The sequence below is a fragment of the Acomys russatus genome, chromosome 25 (genome assembly GCF_903995435.1).
Source record: "Acomys russatus chromosome 25, mAcoRus1.1, whole genome shotgun sequence".
In the NCBI taxonomy this organism is placed as follows: Eukaryota; Metazoa; Chordata; class Mammalia; order Rodentia; family Muridae; genus Acomys; species Acomys russatus.
Genome location: NC_067161.1, coordinates 15,756,173 through 15,776,973, shown reverse-complemented (window position 1 = coordinate 15,776,973; position 20,801 = coordinate 15,756,173). Strand labels below are relative to the sequence as shown.

General features: G+C 51.0%; 1 protein-coding gene across 1 annotated transcript in view; it reads left to right on the top strand.

The window, feature by feature from the left end:
• The window catches only part of Fgf18 (fibroblast growth factor 18), a 30,374-nt gene extending 20,047 nt beyond the window's left edge, over window positions 1-10,327 (top strand). Inside the window, exons 4-5 of the mRNA XM_051167954.1 lie at window positions 2,831-2,937; window positions 9,737-10,327. Coding sequence (XP_051023911.1) covers window positions 2,831-2,937; window positions 9,737-10,003 — 374 coding nt within the window. The 3' untranslated portion in view covers window positions 10,004-10,327. The remainder of the gene's footprint in view (window positions 1-2,830; window positions 2,938-9,736) is intronic.
• The last annotated feature ends 10,474 nt before the right edge of the window (window positions 10,328-20,801 follow it).

Genomic DNA, 20,801 nt, shown 5'->3' with positions numbered 1-20,801 from the left:
GGCAAGAATAGTGGAGGGAGGTGGCTGTGGAGCTGTACAGGCCGGTGGGGGAGGGACGGCCACATAATGTCATACCCCCCCCACCCCCAGGCCAGCTGCAGGCCCTGCCAATGGAACTGAACCAAGCCGAAGCTCTGGCTCCTCAAGCTGCATCTTTGGAGCTTGGCTCTCAGTAGTGGGTGGAGGGTGAGGACCAGGGAGGCTCTGGAGCAAACCTAGCTAGGGTGGAGTCTCCGTCCCTCTTTCTGTCCTGCTGCTGCTGCTGCTGGTCTATGACTCCCCAGAGACTTTACATAATTCTGGCCCAGCTCCTTCATTATGTCACTCTCTGAGTGGAGTCTAGGTCACACTACTGAAATGCTGTGGGTAGGAGGAACAGACTGCCAGTGGCTGCTAGGCCCAGGCCCTCCCCAGGCTGGATGGGGGGTGACCAGGCCTGAGGAGGGCAGAGTAGACCTGAAGCCATAGCCTCTTCCCCAGGCCCTTTGGATATTTGAACCTACCCTGAGGATGTGGTGTGTGTGTGTGTGTGTGTGTGTGTGTGTGTGTGTGTGTTGGGTAGTGTTAGGAGTGGCTTTCAGGGCCATCGAAACCTGCACTTAGTCCTCCTCCCAGGCTATGGGTGGGCGTCTCACATGCTTACCCTGGGGAGTGAGGACTAGGGCCGCTGACTTCCTGTGTCTGTGGGAGTGAGCTTTAGTTGTGTTGTATGGAAGCAGATCTTGTCCATGGAAGACATGTACTGGGAGGAGCTAGGTGGAGCATCCTCCTTGACTTGGGGTGGTACCCTGGGCCCTATCCCCAGTGCTTCTTCCATTAATCACAGCCCCTCCTACTCCCAGTAGAGTCTGACCTTCTCACAGGCTTGACTCCATCCAGGGTTCCAGAACAAAATAGAACAGGGTTGAGGCTGATGCCCCACCCCCTTAGCACCAGGGAGGAAACTGAGGACTTAGAGACAGGTGTGGTGATTCACTTGGGGTTCAGTTACACAGCGTGAGATGGTAACAGGCCCATGGGCACTCTCAGATGCCCTGTCTGGTGTGGGACACCTGTGTCTGGAGAAGGCCCAGCAGATTCAGAGCAGGGGCGGGGCCTCGGGAAACAGGCTGCCTTCCACTCTCACAGGAAGGAACGTGTGGGCTCGGCCTCCCGGCTTGGCTTCCGGGCTCCCGTTTCTTCCAGGAAAGGTTTGACTTTGTAGATTTTAGGAAACTTGAAATGAAGATCAGTGAGGTTTCTCCCCGGACCTCTAGGACAGGACACTCTTGCTACAGGCCTCCCAGGCCCTGTTGACGGGTCTGGATGGTTCACTCCATTTCACTGGTAAAGGTCCCGAGGCTGCCCAAGACACAGATGTTGGTCAAGTAGAGCCCAGGGGTCAAGTCCACTGCCAGACTCTTGCCCTCCTCATATACACTCAGCCCCCATAGAAGCTTCTAGAATTTTCTCACACGGGAGGCCTACCTAGGCTTTGCCAGGAGGGTAGAGCAGGCTGGGGAGCTACTGTGACCCTCCCTCTGGGAACTGGGTAAGTGGAGGGGTTTGAGCAAGGGCAAGCAGAGTGCATCAAGAGCTTGTTCATGGTTCTAACTCAGTGTTTACCGGGGGTGGGGGAAGGTGGGAAGAAGAATGCACCCCACCTTGCTCCCAGCATTACAAAATTCTTGTTAGGTCTTTAAATTTTATGTAAATTCTTTTTTTTAAAGGTGGGAATCATATTTTAATTAGAAGTGGTGTCAAAGGAGGGCTAGATTAATTATAGAAGTCTTGAGATCCAGGTGGTTTCAATTTTCACAGCAGGGCACCAGGGCCTATATTTGTAAATGTTTTTTATTAAAATCATACCTAGTGTATTTTAGGGGCACCCCGAGGTACACTCCTTGCGGCTCCAAGGATACTGTACTCAGGAATTTGGGGCTATGATTTTGTTATGGAGAAGCAGGTCCCTTGTCACTGAAATGAAACGTTTGCAGCTGAGGGAGGGGCGGGTGCTGGAAGGGAAGGGTCACAGCCAAAGAAAACAGCCAAGGGAGAGGGGATGGCAATGGGGTTCAAGGCCAGGGAGCAGTTAGAGCTCACCTCAGGTCACACTGAATCCTATAGGGGGAAGTGTAGGCTGGCAGAAGGAAGGCCATTGATGCCTTTGTTAGGGGTTTAGGGGAGTGGTTTTGGACAACTCTATCCTGATGCTGAGGCATGGATGGGCTCCTGAGTGGGGAGAATGGTGTGTTCTGGTCAGACCTCTGTGCTCTTGAAAGTTAGTTACCTGTCAGTTTTGATGCTGGGTAGGGGGTGGGGGATAGGGGGTGGGGGTGGGGTGGATTTCGAACATGGGGTATGGCACCTTCACCTCCTGTCTTCCTGTGTCAAGTGGCCAGGTCAAAGGTGCCAAAACTGCATTAGCAGGGGTGCCAGATGTTCGCCCTGGGGGAGGAAAAGTATATCTGATTCAACTTTTGAAGGAAACAGCATGAGTTCCCAAAGGCTGTGTGTGTGTGTGTATATATGTGTGTGTGTGTGTGTGTGTGTGTGTGTGTGTGTGTGTGTGTTGTTCCCTTGGTTGTTTCTGCGGGGTACTCTGAGTGACTGTTGGTCCCACCTGGGAGTGGAATGGAAGGGCTGGGAGGTGGGTGAGGGGGAAAGGCCACTGACAGAGCTCCCCTCAGATTGGATCATGGGGAAAGAGGGGGCAGTCTCCCTCCCCTTTGCTTGACTTTGGGCAAGTGAGGGACCATGGGTATGGTCAGGGAGCATGTTGCTGGGTCTTTAGACTATACCACTGCCTCTGGTTAAAAAGCTTTTCTTATTTTCCTTCTGCCTTTCGAAGCCCAGCTCCTAGTGGAGACAGATACCTTCGGGAGTCAAGTCCGGATCAAGGGCAAGGAGACAGAGTTCTACCTGTGCATGAACCGAAAAGGCAAGCTTGTGGGGAAGGTGAGTGATGACACCTGGGCACGTGGGTCCACCTCAGCCAGATCTGGAAAACTGGCAACGCAGACCCAGGGTCCTGTTGACCTTACCTGGAATGCACGTCTGGTGTGTGTGTATGGATGAGAGAGAGCTGTACCCGATGGCCTCTCTTCCTGTCACCATTTCTTTTGGTGGCTGCAGCAATCAGGCTGAGGTACACGCATGGCTGCCACTTGGTGCCACAGAGGCCTGGGTCCCACTGGGGAAGGATGCAGAGCTCTGGGGCAGCCAGCTCATGCGCTCTTTCCCTGCAGCCCAAGGGCTGTGACTGTAGAGATCATTTGAACAATCACCTGGGGCTGGTTCGCAGCAGCAGCTGCCGCCCGCCGCCGCTACCACCTCCAGAAGCCTTCCCTCCTTAGAGCTGGGGCCTGTGGTTCTAGCAGTTCAGGAAGATTTTTATTACTTGGGAACAGGCCAGAGAGCTCCATGTGCACACTGGTGTATGTGTATGTGAGTGTGTACATACGCGTACATGTATCTGTGAGTGTATGTGCATGTATGTGCTTGCGTGTGTGTGTGCGCGTGCGTGTGTGTGTGTGTGTGTGTGTGTGTGTGTGTGTGTGTGTGTGTGTGTGTGTACATCCACCTGCTGGGTTTGCATGTTCCCTGAAGGTTGCCCTTCATCTCTTTATATATCCTCACGTGCAGGTCACAGGCATGTTTCTCTCAAGGGTTTAAGAGGAAGATGGCACCCACAGGGCCTCTATAGTGAAGTCACCTTCCTGTCCTCTGCTCTCTGTAACGACTCTCTCTGCTTATATACTTGAACTAAGGAGGAGTCAGTCTGGGCAGGTGGTGTGAGAAATGGACCTCTGCTTAGAAACAAAGTCCTGGGGAAATTGGTTTCATTATACCTGTTGAGGTCAGTCTTACTGAAGCAATATTTGATTTCTTAAGCCCTTGTGCCCCTATCCCAGTCACATGAGCAGTGACTGCTTCCTTTAATTGAACACCTACTGTCTCCCAGGTGATAGGCAAAAAAAAAAATTGCAGATAATGTTGGCAGGTTGGCACTACTACCATCCCCATTTCACAGGTGAGAAAGCTGAGGCTCAGTCGGCCACATCCCTGGGCAATTGTCCTAGGTCCCATACTAGTACTAGGCTGAATTCAAAGCCACAGGGTTTGGAAGGAAAAGATTCCAGCCACACACCCATACCAACCCACACTGCAAAATAATAGTAATCCGAAAAGCGTCGAGATGCCTAGGAGTGGTTTCAATTAGTGATTCACTTTCCGCTGCCTGTCGCAGGCTGGTCGGCAGGCGAGGGGGTCCCTCAGTGGCTGGGACGGCGGGCAGGGGCGGGTGCCTGGTCCCTTGGCCTGGCTGGTCCTCCTCTTGGCCAGCAGTTTCCTGAGGCTGCGGTCCAGCCCCGCGTCAGACGCTTTGTTCTCCTGCCCGCCTGGGCCTCCTCCCAACCAACCTGCTTTGAGTTTGAGACTCATTTGAGTTTTCCCCATTGCTCCCTCAGTGCCCAGTGCCCACACTGCCCGGTGCCACCCATGCTACCTCCTGCCTGCTGTCTTCCCAGCATCCTGACCTCCTAGGAGTGCCATCGCGGGGTCAGGAGAGCTCCCAGTCCCCTCTGGCTTCAGCCCCGCCAGCCTCCTGCCGGCTGGCCGCTGAGTCACCGCTTCCACAGGAGCAGAGCTGGCTCCGATTTCCTGCCCCCTTGCCCTCTCTCCCATCATTAATATTGGTGACGGTTCAGCTGGCTCAAGGCACTGCCCCGAAGCAGGCCTGTCCCCTGCCTCCGTCCGCGAGCCCAACTGCCTCTGCCACCCTTCTGGGCTCAGAGGCTTGGTGGCCCCATCCGTTTGTGTTGGGCGGGTGTGGAAATCATGCTTTAGGCTCTCTATGGCATCCTCCCTGCTCACCCAGGCTGTGTGGGGAGTCCCTTCTTTGATGGCTGGGTGTGTCTCCTCCTTACAACCTGGGCCTGCCCTCAGCCCTTTCCACATATTGCCTGTTTGGGAAGCTTCAGGCCCCAACTGATTTTCTTCTCCCTGGACCAGCTTAGGGCTCAGCTTGGCCTCTCTACACTCCTAGAAACCTATGCCCCAGGCAGGCTCTCTGCACCACTCATACCCATCCCCTAGATGTGAATTTAGGGCTTTGTGCATCAGCCCTTCAAGCCCTGTCATGCTCTCTCCATGGACCCTTTTTGGCCCATCTTCAGTGGTCTCTAGAGTTACCTCGCTCCTAGGTAACTCACTGACCTCCCTCAGCTGTCTTTGGACATCCCACCCCCTTACCTGGATGTCACTCCTTGTCCTCAAGTCTGTATTTTCCTCCCAGCTGGGAGCTCATGCAGAGCCTGAGGGGTACAGAAGCAACAAAGAGACAGGGACATTGGCTCTTGTTTTTTGAGACTGACTCAGCCTCTTAGTATAAGGATGCCAGAGAGCCTGGTACCCTGGCCCACTAGGTGCCCCACCCCACTGAATCTTGGGGCCTTGTTTGAAAAAGGGACTCATCCTGCCATTAAGTAGACTCTGCCTAAGTGTTAATCTCTTCCTCCTTCCCCTTTGAAGATAGATTTGTTTTACTTTGTTTATTTTTTAAGACATGGTCTCCTCCAGCCAAGGCTATTCTGGGACTCTGGAATTCCCTATGTAGCCATGGATGTCTGTGGATTCCTGATCCTGCTGCCTCTACCTCCTGAGTACAGAGACTAGAGGCAAGCACAACCACCCCAAGTTCATGTGAGGCTGGAATGTACCCTGAGTTCTGAGCATGTCAAGTAGGCACTATGTGGCCTGAGCTACACCCTGAGCTTGAAGCTGGCATGTGACATCACTTCTGCATTCATGGGAACTCTGGCCTCTGCTACCTTAGTAGGATAGCTCTCCTCTTTCCTGTGGATAATAGGTGCCAGTTTCGCACACCTCAGGCCTGAACAATGGTCATGCATCGGGCCCTGAAAATAACTATGTGGCCTGGAGTCCTTCCCTCTGTTCGCCTTGGAGCCCTGCGTGCTCTGGTAGCCTGCTCCTGGCCACTCCTCCCAACCATATGCACTTGTCCAGAAGGTAGCATGGTCCAGAAAGAATTGCTGAGTATCTCCTATCACATGCTAATCAGACATTTCCTCATCTGCTCCTGCCAGCCCTTTTGGGAGCAACTGGGCCGCAGAGTCTTTCGGGGCAGATGGTTAAGACCATTTTGGTTGTGAGTTCCTGAAAACTCAATGTTTTCAGCAGAAGGGGATCCCCGTCCCTCAAAGAGCTTAAAACAAACAAACAAACAAACAAACAAACAAACAAACAAAGGCACCTCTAGATGTTAGGTGCGGTATGGTCTAGTGATGTCATTGGGATTCAGGTCACATGGAAGGGCTGTGACTGTCTTTAGAAGTAAGGGGGGGGGGTGAGAGAGGACTTACTAACCTTCCAAGACTTGGGAGTGATCGGTCACGTTCTCTAAAAACTGATGCCCCTGCTTGTCTTACCTAGTGGAGGTGGGACCCAGGCATTGTGTTGTTGTTGTTGTTGTAATGTAATTGTAAGTGACTTAGGGTTATAGAAAGGGTAAAAAACAGAGACAAAGGTCAAACTCAGGTGCAGCCCGCTGTGTTAGCCTCTTAGCTTTTCTAAGCCCATCATGGAGTACCTGTGCTCATCATAGGTTCCGTCACTGGTCCCCAAGAGCCCCTCTGTGCCCTGGAGTGTTGGGACCAGCCCAGAGCCCTTTGAAGTAGACATGTACTGAACCTGTATGCCTGGTCTGTGCTACAACCAACATTTTACTTTGTGTCTATGGTGGCTCTGTGGGAGGTGAGGAGTTTTGGGAGGGGGGGGCGGCATCAGTCACTCTACCTTCTCTCTTTTTCCCATGGACTTCTCTAGAACTGGACATGAGACAAGTGTGCTAGGGACTGTTTTCCAGGTCCCTGACCTTGGGCAAACCCCTTTGTCTCTTTGAGCTGTTTCCATTCTCTATGTAGAGTGACTCTCAGTGGCTTAAGAGGGTGAATGTCTGGCCTGGGGTCGGCAATCAATACATACTGAATGAATGAGTGGGGAGACCAAGTGGGCCAGACAAGCTCTCAGCATGTTCTGTGTGCTTGAATAGCTAGTCCTCCTACAGGGACATCTGTGAGACACTGTAAAGGGTTCAGAGCTTCTTTTTCTCTTTCTCCCATTTTGGTAAGGCTCTCATTTGTGTGAACAGAGACTCTCTCCTTGGCTAAGGCCTGTGCTCAGCTCCTAGAGTAAGTCAGAGGCAATCCTGGTCTCAGAGAGCTCTTGGACTGAGGAGGAGGCACATGGGTGCAGAATTACTCGGTTGGGAGCGTGGGGTAGTAGAGAAGTGTGTGTGTGTGTGTGTGTGTGTGTGTGTGTGTGTGTGTGTGTGTGTGTGTGTGTGAATCTGGGGACTTCTAGAGATGGAGTGCGTGAACCAGTTAAAGCCTAAGCGCAAATGTGCAGTGCATGTCTAAACTTATTTCAAAGGGCTGGGAAGCTGGGCTCTGGGCTGGTCCCAACACCCCAGGACACAGAGGGACTCTTAGGGACCAGTGGTGGAGTTTCTGATGAGCACAGTCAGTCAGAAAGGCTAAGAGACTACCAGTAGGCTGCACCTGGGTTTGACCATTGCCTCTTGAGGAAGTGGAGGAGTTGCCTAGAGAGAGAATTGGTGGTCCAAGTTTGCTTCCCAGAGGTGGCAGTTAACAGAGCTGAACTTTGAAGACTGACTGGGTTCTCTAGCTTTTGCTCAAGTTGCTTTAACTTTGGTAAAGGTCATGCAGAGTTGGACAAGGAGCTTCTAGACCTTTCCATGGGAGACTCAGGGTCCAGAGGTCTCTCGCTGCAACCTGCCTTCCATGTGTTTTCGGCCCTTCCTTTCTAATAGTCTCACTACAGTGGCTCCCCACGCCATCCTCTGTGTATCGTGTGTCTCGAACCTGCCCTCTCTCTGTCCTTCAGCCGTCTTGAAAGATGCCATTTCCCAGCCTTTCTGCAGAGTTCAGCACTCTGTCTGCAGGGAGTAAGCTTGCCCTCCTCTCAAAGGTGAACGTCCCTGGAAGCTCAGGCCAGTTTTCCACTTCAAACAAAAGGCTGGAACCCGCATCTCAGTCTCCACACACAGCCAGACCGCTGGGCTTCCAACTTGGCTGAGCAGCCGTCCGGAACGAGGAGTAGGCGTGGCCTAAATTTGGAGATGTTAGCTGGAAACTTGCACTGCTAAGCCAGCCCTTCTTACTCTGTTTCCCACTCTCTCCCATCGTGCAATCTCGCAACCTCTGCTCCGGAAGAAGGCAAGCCATCTCCCCACTGTCTTTTGTTCAGGGCAGCCCCAGCAGAGCCACCTGCTCTTGAGAGACAACCTGGAGGGCCCCTTCGTGTGTTAGACCCCTTTACAAGTGCCATCCATCTCGTGTCTCTGTGATGCAGAAGTAAGCCATTGTACTCTTTTGCCTGGTGAGGAATCTGAGGTTTGGAGCAAGGTCTTGGCAATCTGAGGTCACAGGATGTTCATTTGGTGCCCTTTGCCCTGCATACCTAGTCTCTCAAGACATCTGCTCAGGGACCTGAGGCCCCAGGGCCCCCTTAATGCAGCCTGTGGAGGTTGGCTATGCTACGTCTTATTTTTGGAGGCTCTCAGCTTGCTTCGTACCAAGTATTAAAGTGTGCTGCGTCCCACCGTGAGTGAAGTTTGTGTTGAGCTGTGGCGCAGAAGAGTCGAGCAGCTGACTTAGCGTCAGATTTTGTGCAGATCTGCCAGGACCCGTTTCTCTTACACGTAGTAGACTAAAACATCAGCTGAGTGAAAGGAAATGAGACATGGTTGGCCCACGTGGCGGTGAGGTAACATGAACTGCAGATGCAGCTGGGTTGGGAACCCAAGTGATGTGACCAGGGCTTGGTTCCTTCTTTCATCTTCCTGTCGGCCTTACTTCCTCAGCGCTGGCATCACTACCCAGCAGGATTTTCCTTCATGTTGGTAAAATGGCTGCCCTCATAAATACCTCAAGTTTAAACCTTTCTTTTTTTTCTTTTCTTTCTTTCTTTCTTTCTTTCTTTTTTTTTTCTTTTTCTTTTTTTTTTTTTTTTGCTTGTTTCGGCACTGGCAGTGGAACCCGCATAGCACACTGATTGGTGGGCTTGGGTCAGATACCTGGGAGAGAACCTGCGTTGATGCAGAGCCTGTATCTTTTATGAAAGAGGAGAATAAGGATGGAGTGGATTTCCGCAAGACAATGGGGCTCTGCTCCCTGGATGGAGGATGCAAAAAGATGTAGGGGCCTATACCAAAGAGTTATTTGCATATCAGGAAGTAGAGGCTAGACCCTCTCTGCTGTCCCAGCCTCAACCATGAACCCTGTGCCCTCCCCACAGAGCTTTGCTCCTCCAATTTCTCCTCTTGGCAAAGACTTCTGCTTGGTTTTAGCCGTGTTCCTGAATATTCTAATACTCACCCAGGCCCATCTTTACAGTGCTTGTAAAGCCCAGTTTTAAGCAGAACTCTTCTTGGTATCTGATCCCCAGACATGTTTGCTCATGCTTGTTTTCAGCCCCTTCCCCTGGCAGGTCCATCCTGTGCCTTCCTTGCTCTGTGGCTATAGACTACATTTGCTGATGGTGTTAAGGTTGGGAGCTGCGCAGACCCTTCCTAGACCTGGGGGGACCTGGGTGCAATGGGCCCAGGTACCCACCCATCACTGGTTGCCAGTAAAGCTTGCTGCAGCACATTTACTGGGGGTTATCGCCTGACTTCATCTGACAAACCCCCCACCCCCTTCTCTCTCTCCTGCAGCCTGATGGTACTAGCAAGGAGTGCGTGTTCATTGAGAAGGTTCTGGAAAACAACTACACAGCCCTGATGTCAGCCAAGTACTCAGGCTGGTATGTGGGCTTCACGAAGAAGGGGCGGCCTCGCAAGGGTCCCAAGACCCGGGAGAACCAGCAAGATGTGCACTTCATGAAGCGTTACCCCAAGGGACAGGCCGAGCCGCAGAAGCCCTTCAAGTACACCACGGTCACCAAGCGTTCCCGGCGGATCCGCCCCACTCACCCTGGCTAGGTCTGGCCACACTCACCCCCAGAGAACTACATCAGAGGAATATTTTTACATGAAAAATAAGGAAGAAGCTCTATTTTTGTACATTGTGTTTAAAAGAAGACAAAAACTGAACCTAAAATCTTGGGGGGAGGGGGGGCGATAGGATTCCACTGTTGACCTAAACCCCATGACAAAGTGCTCAAGTAAGGGGACTGCTGTCAACCTACAGGTGCTTGCCTCTCTCTAGCGGGCAATTCAAAACTCATCCCCAGAGGAGGACTTGAATGAGAAAACTGACGCTGCGAGAAACCAAAGTCCTTTCCCCCAAAGGTTCTGAAAGCAAAAACAGAAACAAACAAACAAACAAAATGGAAAAAAAAAGAGTAGTGCCCTTCCCTGACCCTAGCGGCCCCCCTCCCCCAACCCCTCCTTCCTGCCCTAGACTCCAACAAGAATCGCTCTCTGGTTTGCGGTCATTTATTTATTGTCCACTGCAAGCTGTCCCACGACACCGCGCAGGGAAGGCGCCCCTGAGAATTCTCCGCGCCTCGACCTTTCCGACGACAGACGCCTCGTCCAATCATGGTGGACTGCCTTGCCCGCGGTTCTGGAGGATGCTGCTATGGACCTTCCGTGACTCACGTGACCTAGTACACCAATGATAAGGGAATATTTTAAAACCAGCTATATTATATATATTATATATATAAGCTATTTATTTCACCTCTCTGTATATTGCAGTTTCATGAACCAAGTATTACTGCCTCAACAATTAAAAACAACCCACAAATTATTTAAAACAAAACAAAACCAACCAAATCCGTGAGGAGTGTGGTGGCTGGGGGCGGGGCTCCGACAGGGCTGTCTCGCTAAGCTTTCTTCCTCTTGGTCTTTGTGCTGAGGGCTGCTCAGGCCACTCTTTTAGGCACTGAGCAGGCAGTGCTGAGCAGGCGGGAATCGCTTCATCAGAGAAAGTAGTTCCCCAGTGCCCCTGACGCAGTGATGGACGCAGACATTGGTTCACAGGCCTTTCCATAGCCTCCATGCTAGGTCCGCAGGGACCTTAGCCGTTAGCGATTCAGATCCATTGCTTCATTTGATGTTTGGTCATTCACCGTTGATGAACCACTCTTGCTTGGTATCCATCATGATCGATGAATCCCACGGTGTTTGGTCAAGCTGAAGCTGGATTTCTGAGGTCGTTTCCTTTCCTGGAGTTTCTCTCCTATGTTGTGAGTCAGGGTTATAATGCCTTGGTTACTTGTGAGGGCCTGCCTGCTCTTCCAGGGTCACCCCAGAGCTGGAGGCAGACAAGGCTCCAGGGAGTCTTCTTCCTGAAGTGTGGGCTGAGGAGTCTGGGGTAGGCAGCCACACCCTTTCCCTCCTCCGCCTTCAGTTCAGACCTCATCCTTGGATAACAATTTCTAGAAGGTGGGAGGGGGCCCTGGACCCCTTTGTTGTCACACACACCCTCCTTTGAAATTTCCTGAACTCTGGGCAAGCAGATCTGCCTTGTGACCCACCTGCCACCTTTACCCATTTCCGGCTCCTGCCACCTGGCTCTCCCTCCTGCCAGGCACAGCCTGTGTCCTTGAAACTTTTTGAAGCCCTCCAGGTGCCCAGTGGGGTGGGAAGTTCGTGGCTATCCCATTTGTAGATGATGAACGGAGGCTAAGAAACATAAAACTGGCTAAGATCACTAAATAAGACAGAAGTGGGGCAAGCATCTTCCCTGGTCCACTGTCTCCTTCCACGTTTGACAGAGAAACGTAGGCTCAACAAAATCCTCAACTTGCGCAAGGCCTAAGTGAAACCTTTGGTGAGAACCCTAATTGGAGGGGCCTAAAAGGCTGTTGTACACCGTGAGGTAATGTGTCAGGCCACAATCTCTCATGGCTGTGTCAGGAGCCGGAAGGAGAAGGGAAAGAGGCTTGAAGTCCTCTGATCCCCTTCAAGGATGCACCACTGCTGGGGGCCTCTCACAAGCTTCCACCTTTTCCCAGTAATGCTGTGCCCCTCCACGACCAAAGTTAACATATGACTTTCTGGAGACCCTTATCCAAGTCTCACCTTCCTGTCCTGTCTCCTTCTCTCTACTCTTTCAGTTTTTTTGAAAAAACAAACAAACAAAAACAAAAAACAAAACAAAACAAAACAAAACAAAAAAACAACAAAAAACAAAACAAAACAAAAAACTCATAAATGGATGCCTGAAACTGGAATTCAGTTATTCATTCATCCATTCATTCAACCAGCAACATATACCCTGGTCACGCTTGCTGGCTAGGAGTGGGTGACAGCAGTGAGCTGAGCAGTCCTGAGGGCTGAGGAAATGGCTCAAGGGTAAAGAGTTCGGTAGGACAAGCACGGGAATCTGAGTTCGGATCCTCAGCACCCAAGTAAGATTGGGCATCGCAGCACAGTCAAGCTGAAATGTGAGATCCAGGTTCAATTGAAAGACATTGTCTCAAAAAGTAAAGTGGAGAGTGAAAGACCTGACTTCTGGCCTCCATATGAGCATACATGGGTGTACACACACACACACACACACACACACACACACACACACACACACACACACACACACACACACCATAGAGAAAACTGGGGAAGGTGAGGGGAAAGAGTGGGCTGCTGCTCATGACTGAGGAGAGGGGATTTTGGGAGGGATTTGAGCAGGCCCCAAGGACAGAAGCTGCATATCCACACCCAGGGAAAGAGCATTTCTGACAGGAAGCAGAAGGTGTGAGGGTGGGAGCCCTGTCATAGAATAAGGCATGTGGGGTCAGGAAGAGTAACAGAGTCACGGGCTGGAGGCAGTCGGACTCTGGCTCTAGTTTCTGTTTGGCATGGGACAGGCCTTTTGCAATACAGAGAGGCTTGGCTGACTCCAGCCTAAGGCTGCTTCAGGGTAACCTGGGATCCCACAGACTAGACTTTGACTGCCTAGAATTAATCATACGTCCATATCACTCACACACACACACACACACACACACACACACACACACACGCACACACGCACACACACACACACACACTCATTCTTCCAAGTATAGATGGCTCAGGCCTCTGTTCTTGGCCCCCCAGGGTACACTCCCTCCATTTCAGGGTCACTGGGCCTGAGGCGGGAAGATGTGGACAGATGTGGTCCAGCTTCTTTTTGCTCTAGATAGCACTCTCTACATTTCCTGAGTTAGGAGAAATATGTGATAAGCATAGCTGGCTGCTCAGAAGACTTCCCTGCCACGGATGGTGTCTTCTTAGGACCGCTCACTCTACCGAGGAGGCCAGGACGGGTCTCCACACTCCAGCTGTGCAGGGAATCTCAAGCATCAGTCCCCATGTTCAGAACTCCCACTGTGCCCCAGGATCCACGCCACACAGCCTGTTTAGTGGCCCTTGTTAACTATATAGGTGAGGATCAGAGAGGAGCAGTCCCTTGCTTGAGGTTACATAGATAGGAAACAGAGAGTCTGGGATTTGAATCCAGCTCTGTCCACTACTAATGGACCCCCAAATCTAGACATTTGGAGCTGTCTATATTTGTCAGAGTTCTAGTGTCTGCAAATCCAGACCCCTAATTCAGCCTTTGTGGGGAGCAGAGGGAGTGTACGATATCCTCATGTGGATGTGTGCTGTTGCCATGAGCCAGCCATGTAAAAGACCAAAACCTCAGACCCATGAAAACATGGAAGAGCCTTCTCCCCAGCTGAGGCTCAAGGGATGGCACAGCCGGCCTTTGATATGACTGGATGTTGATGGAGTGTGCAGAAAATGACCACTGTAGCTTTCTCTCTTGGGAGTTTACAGTCCAGAGATGGGCCGTACACAGAGAGAGACTGTCCCTATAGAGGGAGACTACCCTACAGAGAGACTTTCCACAGAGAGAGAGATTGCCCTACAGAGAGAGGGAGAAACAGATTGTCTCACACACACACACACACAGACAGAAAGAGAGAGGGAGAGATAGAGAGACAGAGAGAGAGAGAGAGAGAGAGAGAGAGAGAGAGAGAGACTGTTCTCCAGAGAGAGAGACTGTCCTGAAGAGAGAGGCTGTCCGACAGAGAGAGACTGTCCTACGGAGAGAGACTGTCCTGAAGAGAGAGATTGTTCTATAGAGAGACTGTCCTACAGAGAGAGGCTGTCCTACAGAGAGAGACTGTCCTGAAGAGAGAGATTGTTCTATAGAGAGACTGTCCCACAGAGAGAGGTTGTCCTACAGGGGGAGACTGTCCTACAAAGACAGGCTGTCTTACTGAGAGAGATTGTTCTAATTGGAGACTCTCCTACAGAGAGAGGCTGTCCTACAGAGAGAGGCTGTCCTACAGAGAGAGGCTGTCCTGAAGAGAGAGGCTGTCCTACAGAGAGAGGCTGTCCTACGGGGAGAGACTGTCCTGAAGAGAGAGATTGTTCTATAGAGAGACTGTCCTACAGGGAGAGGCTGTCCTACAGAGAGAGGCTGTCCTACAGAGAGAGACTGTCCTACAGAGAGAGGCTGTCCTACGGGGAGAGACTGTCCTGAAGAGAGAGATTGTTCTATAGAGAGACTGTCCTACAGGGAGAGGCTGTCCTACAGAGAGAGACTGTCCTACAGAGAGAGACTGTCCTACAGAGAGAGGCTGTCCTACAGAGAGAGGCTGTCCTACGGGGAGAGACTGTCCTACAGAGAGAGACTGTCCTACAGAGAGAGACTGTCCTACAGAGAGAGACTGTCCTACAGAGAGAGGCTGTCCTACAGAGAGAGGCTGTCCTACGGAGAGAGGCTGTCCTACAGAGAGAGACTGTCCTACAGAGAGAGGCTGTCCTACAGAGAGAGGCTGTCCTACGGAGAGAGACTGTCCTACAGAGAGAGACTGTCCTACAGAGAGAGACTGTCCTACAGAGAGAGACTGTCCTACAGAGAGAGGCTGTCCTACAGAGAGAGGCTGTCCTACGGAGAGAGGCTGTCCTACAGAGAGAGGCTGTCCTACGGAGAGAGGCTGTCCTACAGAGAGAGGCTGTCCTACGGAGAGAGGCTGTCCCACAGAGAGAGAGTGTCCTACAGAGAGAGGCTGTCCTACGGAGAGAGACTGTCCTACAGAGAGAGAGTGTCCTACAGAGAGAGAGTGTCCTACAGAGAGAGGCTGTCCTACGGAGAGAGACTGTCCTACAGAGAGAGAGTGTCCTACAGAGAGAGAGTGTCCTACAGAGAGAGGCTGTCCTACGGAGAGAGACTGTCCTACACAGAAAAACTGCCCTTCAAACTGTAGATAAACTCCCGTCCCTGTTCAACTGTACATCATGAACCTGCTGAGCTTACAGAGCACCTTGACTTCCTCATCTGATAGCCCAGAACCCCGGGTCCCAGGCTTTCTCTTGCCTCTGTGTGTCTGTCACTTAGTCATTCCCTGCCATCTCAGCTAAGTGAATCCCTGGAGCCTGGAGCCTGGAGGGCTGCAGTAAGCCTTGGTGCCCATATGTTTCTTCCCACTTGGTGGAGCAAAGACCCCATGCCCAGTTTCCCCATGTACTTATTGCTTTTCCTGTTCTCTGCTGGGACCTGCAGCCAGAGTGTGTTTTTGACTCATCCACTCTGCCTTTCTTAAGCCAATCATATCCTTTCTAGGGTCGTATCTCTCATACCCCAACTGTTTTGACTGTGTTGGCTTAGGGGACATGACTAAGGAGGTAGTGGGAGTTTTTACAGTAAGTGTGGGAGTTAGGATGCTCTCATCTTCGGGCAGTTAGACACCCTTGGTCCCTCCTCAATCTGTTTCTGTGATCTGAAGTGTCCGATGGGAAGGAATTTCTGGAGGGGGCACTGGCTCTTCACCCTATGCTCACAGTGGGGCCTGTGCCTGGGCATTGGGGTGCAAAGGGATTTGGGCATAGCATTTCAAGATGATGAGAGGAGGTATGGAAGAGCTGCAAATTGGAATAGCGTGAGTTTGGGGACAAGGGGCTTGCTTCATCCATCCAGGTTTGACGTGTAGACGAAGTCTCCATGCTGGCTCTGTAGCAGCACATGCGTGATTCTGACCTGTGGTTCCAGCAGAGCTCCTGGTATCTCCGCTGTTACCACATTGCAGAAAGGCTTCCCTGCATCTCCTTTGTGGATGGGAAAACAGACCAGAGTCGAATGATATTGTTTCCAGGACCCGTGTTAGGAAGTGACAGAGGTGAGATTTGAACCCCAGGTCCCTGATCCCCTGCCTCATTTTCTAAGCTTTCTAACCTTTGCTGGGGTTGGAGTTGGAGATAGAACCCAGAGCCTGGGGCAGGAGACTGGTCCGGTGGATTGGGGTCGACTTAGGGCTTGAGCTGGGAACCAAGGATGTTCTCCTGGTTATGGGGCCAGCTGGAGCCATGCCAGGTCAGACCAGGATTCCAGGGGGCTTAAAATCCCTGTAAACAGGCATGCCCCTCCCTTGCAGGTGGGGAATGGGGCTTCCAGAGAAACAGTAGTGAATTAGGTGCTAAAGATGTCCAGGCAGTGCCCCAACCAGGCAATTAGCCCTCGGTCTGCTGCAGACATTAGAGGAATTGGGGACCAGATGGCTGCCAGGCTCAGCTTTGCAGGCTGTCCTGGGACAGGACTTGCCTGGCCTTCTGGCTGAGGTTTCCAGCTCTGGCCAGGAGGGAAGGTGGCAGGTAGCCTTGGGTGTGGCCCCCTGCTGGGAAAGCCAGTTATTAAGTAGGTATTCCTCTCTCTGGGCAGCATGCAGGCGTAATTAGCACGTTTAGAATTTCTGTCTGCTGCACTGGGGAGGGGCGGGGCTCTTCTCACTGCCTGTGGCTGAGGGCTTGCTTGGTCCACCTCACCGAGGCTGTGGTGTCATCACACTGCAGCATCTTCACGTGGCCCTCTCTGACTGTCCTGGACTCACTTTTGTAGACCAGGCTGGCCCCGAACTCACAGCAATCCGCCTGCCTCTGCCCTCCAAGTGCTGGCACCACAACCACTCGGCTCCAAGTTGCTTCTTAGCTGATGAAACCAAGGTGCCAGGAAGGAAGCTTGCTTGTTGGAGGTCATTTGTTTGCAGGCCCAACACCCTACACATGTTTATTAAGCCAGAGAGAAGTCTCCCTTCCCCTCCCACGGCAATAAGTTGGTAATTTCCCTGCTTTACCAAGGGATAAACTGTCAGAGAGGCAACGAGACCTGCCCAGAGTCACATAGTTTTTAAGTGGAAAGAACAAACAAACAAACAGGATTTGAACTTAACAGCTATTAAAAGAGCCCTAACTCTCCCCGACACCTGCCTCCACACCTGTCCTTGCGGTCTTTGAAATTCTTTGGGTTCCAGGTGCTAAAAACACAGGAGGCCAAAGCCCAGAAAGAACTTCATTAATACGTGTGATAGAAAAGGGAGCTGGCATGTAGCTTCAGGTGCAGCTTGGTCCAGATGCTCAGTTTCCTCATGCTCCATCCTCCCGTGTTTCCTTTGATTGTCAGGAAGCCGTTCCTTGTCCTTCCTACCTACAGTTCAACTAGATTAAGAGCTTCATTATGCTCAGAGGCTCCAGCAAAAGTCCTGCTTACTCTTGCTGGATGAACTTCTGTCTTGCCCGATTTTACACCAGGGACAGAGAAGCTGAGGCAGCCAGGACTAGATCCAGGGCCAGTCCATGGATCTGGCTTGGTACAGGGAAAAGCCAGTCCCAGGCAACTATAATCTCTGAAAGTGGGACTGATGAGGCACAGATGTGATGTACCAGGTGAAAAGGCAGTTCTGGCCTGGGGTTCTCACTTACTTCAGGGCACACTGAAAGCCCAGGAGACACGTGGTTGCTGGGATCCACCCAACAGGCTCCTCTTCAGCAGGCCTGGGGGGCCACTCTTGGGTTTACACTGCTGGCAGTTTCCAAAAATCCCCTTTTTCCCAAGGATTTCTCTTTTTTGTGTTCCTACCCGCTTCGCATGCTCCCAAGCCATGTGGGGTGTGTCTCCATGCCAGGCCTTCAACTGGGCTGCACCCACCTCGAGGCATGCACTGCTTTCCAAGAGACTCTGGGACATAGGACTCTCACGGGAACTGATGCACAGTCTCCTGGCCTATCGACAAAGACAGGCTCACAAGCAGGCCGATTTCCACTACAGTTTGGAGTAGGGTGTTGCTTACTGGTAGGGTGCATGCTTGTATCCAAGAGGCCCTGGGTTCTAACCCCAGTATTAAAAAAAAAAAAAGTGAACAAAAACACGTATTTGGTGTAAGTGTAGAACAATTCAGTGAGACTAGACAAGACACACGGAGACTGTGAGGTAGGTTCACAAAGGGAAAATGCTGAGAAGGATATGGTGGCCGTCTTGGGAACAGTCAGTTCTGAGCACATAATGGGGCTGGAGACCTCCCAGGGGTTATGGCCACCTGAGTCTGTACAATGAGTCTTGACTTTCCACACCCTTCATGCCAACTGTATTCCCTTTGCTAGTGACGGGCTCAAGGAGGGTCACGTGATTCCACTGTGGCCAGCGAGTTATAGAGGTAGGAAATCTCATCTTTATAGGAAGATTTCTTAACTCTTTTTTTTTTTGTTTTGTTTTGGTTTGGTTTTTTGTTGTTGTTTTTTGAGACACAATTTCTCTGTGTAGCCTTCCTTGGCTGTCCTGGACTCACTCTGTAGACCAGGCTGGCCTCAAACTCACAGAGATCTGCCTGCTTCTGCCTCCCGACTGCTGGGATTAAAGGTGTGCGCCACCACACCCGGCTGATTTCTTAACTCTCAGACAAAAGGGAGAGGCATAGCGGCACACATCTGTACTCTTAGCATTTGGGAAATCAAAGATAGCAGGTCAACCCGGCTATGCAGGAAAATTCTCTCTCTCAAAGCAACAACAAAGGTGTAATAAAGTCATGACTTCTTTCTATCAGTTTGGGTTTTTGTGAGGGTGCAATGGCTGGTGCTACTGTAGCCACTTTGTCACCATAAGGAGAGGAAGTCACTGCCCCGAAGATGGAGGAGCAAAGAGATGGAAAGAGCAAAGCCGTATGGCGTCTTCTCACCTGAGATGACAGAATTTTCTTGAATCTATTTCCCAACTGGGTTTTATGGTATGTGTTGCTGAAAACTCAGCTGCTACAGGAAAGGAGGTGGAATTCCAGCGGTGCTGAAAACACAGGGATAATATGGGGAGGGCAGCCGGCACCAGCAGGCCTGGTTCTGAGATGAGGTTGCACGGGGCTGGGGCTCAGCCAGACAAGCCAGAGCTGTGACCTACGTCCTCCACTGTTCTTGCAAGGCTTCCTTTCCTCAGCCACCCCCCTTTCCGGATCTACCTGGGAGGGACACGCAGGAAGGAGCCACCTAAGCCTGGGTGCATAGTGTTCTTTGAGTCTCACTCGTGGGGGCCTTAAATTAGGGTGAAAGGGTACACTGGTTCTCTCTGCACAGAGCTCCTAGACAGGGTGCATGCTGGAACAAACCTGCTGTAAACACGCACTCAGCATTCAGAGGGAGGGCTGCAGCTGGCTCCAGGACTAACATTTGCTTTCTATTTTAATGTTATGAGTATATTTTGACAATCAACTTCTATATATGGAAGAAATATAAAATTCCCTTTTAAGTACATATGAGCAAAGGCAGAAAGAGTTAATTTAAGAAAAACTACTCAGTGATGTTACAGGTGGCATGTGGATGTACAGAAATGTTTGCAATAAGAGTTTAACAGATGTGTGTACTCATGCGTATCTGTGTATATATGTGTATATGCGTATATTTGCAAATGTATGTATGTATGTGCATGCGTGCATATGTGTGTATATATGTTTGTTGTATGGATGTGTGTGTATTGCTACATGGATGTGTATGTATGTGCATAACCACGTGTGAGTGTGCATGCACATGCGTTGTAAGAGTGTGCGAATGTGTGATTGTGCATGTGTATATATGTGTGTGCATGTGTACAGATGTATGTCACATGTGTGTGAACATGCATGTGTTTGTATATGTCACACATATGTGTGTATTTACGTGGGTGAGTGATGCTTATTTGCACAGCTCTTCTAAGCCCATGAAAACAGGTTGTTTTAGAATTACTGTTTCTGAGTTTTTACATAGCTTTCCTGGGAGGTACCATGTCTTCAGACATGGCTCTCTGCCCCTCTGTTGCTAGCTAGTCCTGAGTTTATACCTCCAGAAGTCAGGGCTGAGAAGCACTGGGAAGCCTGCTCTCTGCCCTACAAGGGACTCTGTGGTGAGGAAGGCAGGATGGGCAGCTGGCAAACAGGATGCACAGTTGACATTCTAACAGGGACTTTTGCTGTATGATGTAGCCAGGGATGCAATTCACAATGAGGCATCTGTAAGTTGCGAGTCACCTCTTCACCATCTGAGTACCTTCAGCACGCCCCTTTTAACCACCTTATTCAACACCGTCCTTAGCTATAGACGCACAGCCATTAGGTCTGTAACTCATGCTGGGATGCACCTCCCTAACATGTGTGCTCTCTCCCTAAGGCAAGATTTTAAGCTTCGGGTTCTTATGTGTGTGACCATTTTAAACAACAAAGTCACTGACCAAAGGAAAAAATGAGCAAACTCTGTCCCCTGGTGAGTCTCAGAAAGGATATTTTATTTCCAGTATGAGAGGCAAGAGAAGGCCACGGCTTGCCTTGTTTGATGCTGGCTGGCAATGTTTGCACTGGGTGACCTAAACATTTATAGTATTCTGTGCATGTCTGTATCTGTCAGGGCCTCTAGAGGAACAGACCCCCAAAAAACGAATACATGTTGCAAAGAGAGTTTAATACTCACTGTGTAGTCCAACAGTGGCTGCCTGTACACTGGAGAGGCTGAGAACTTGCTCAGTCCACAATGCTGGATAACTCAGCAGCTC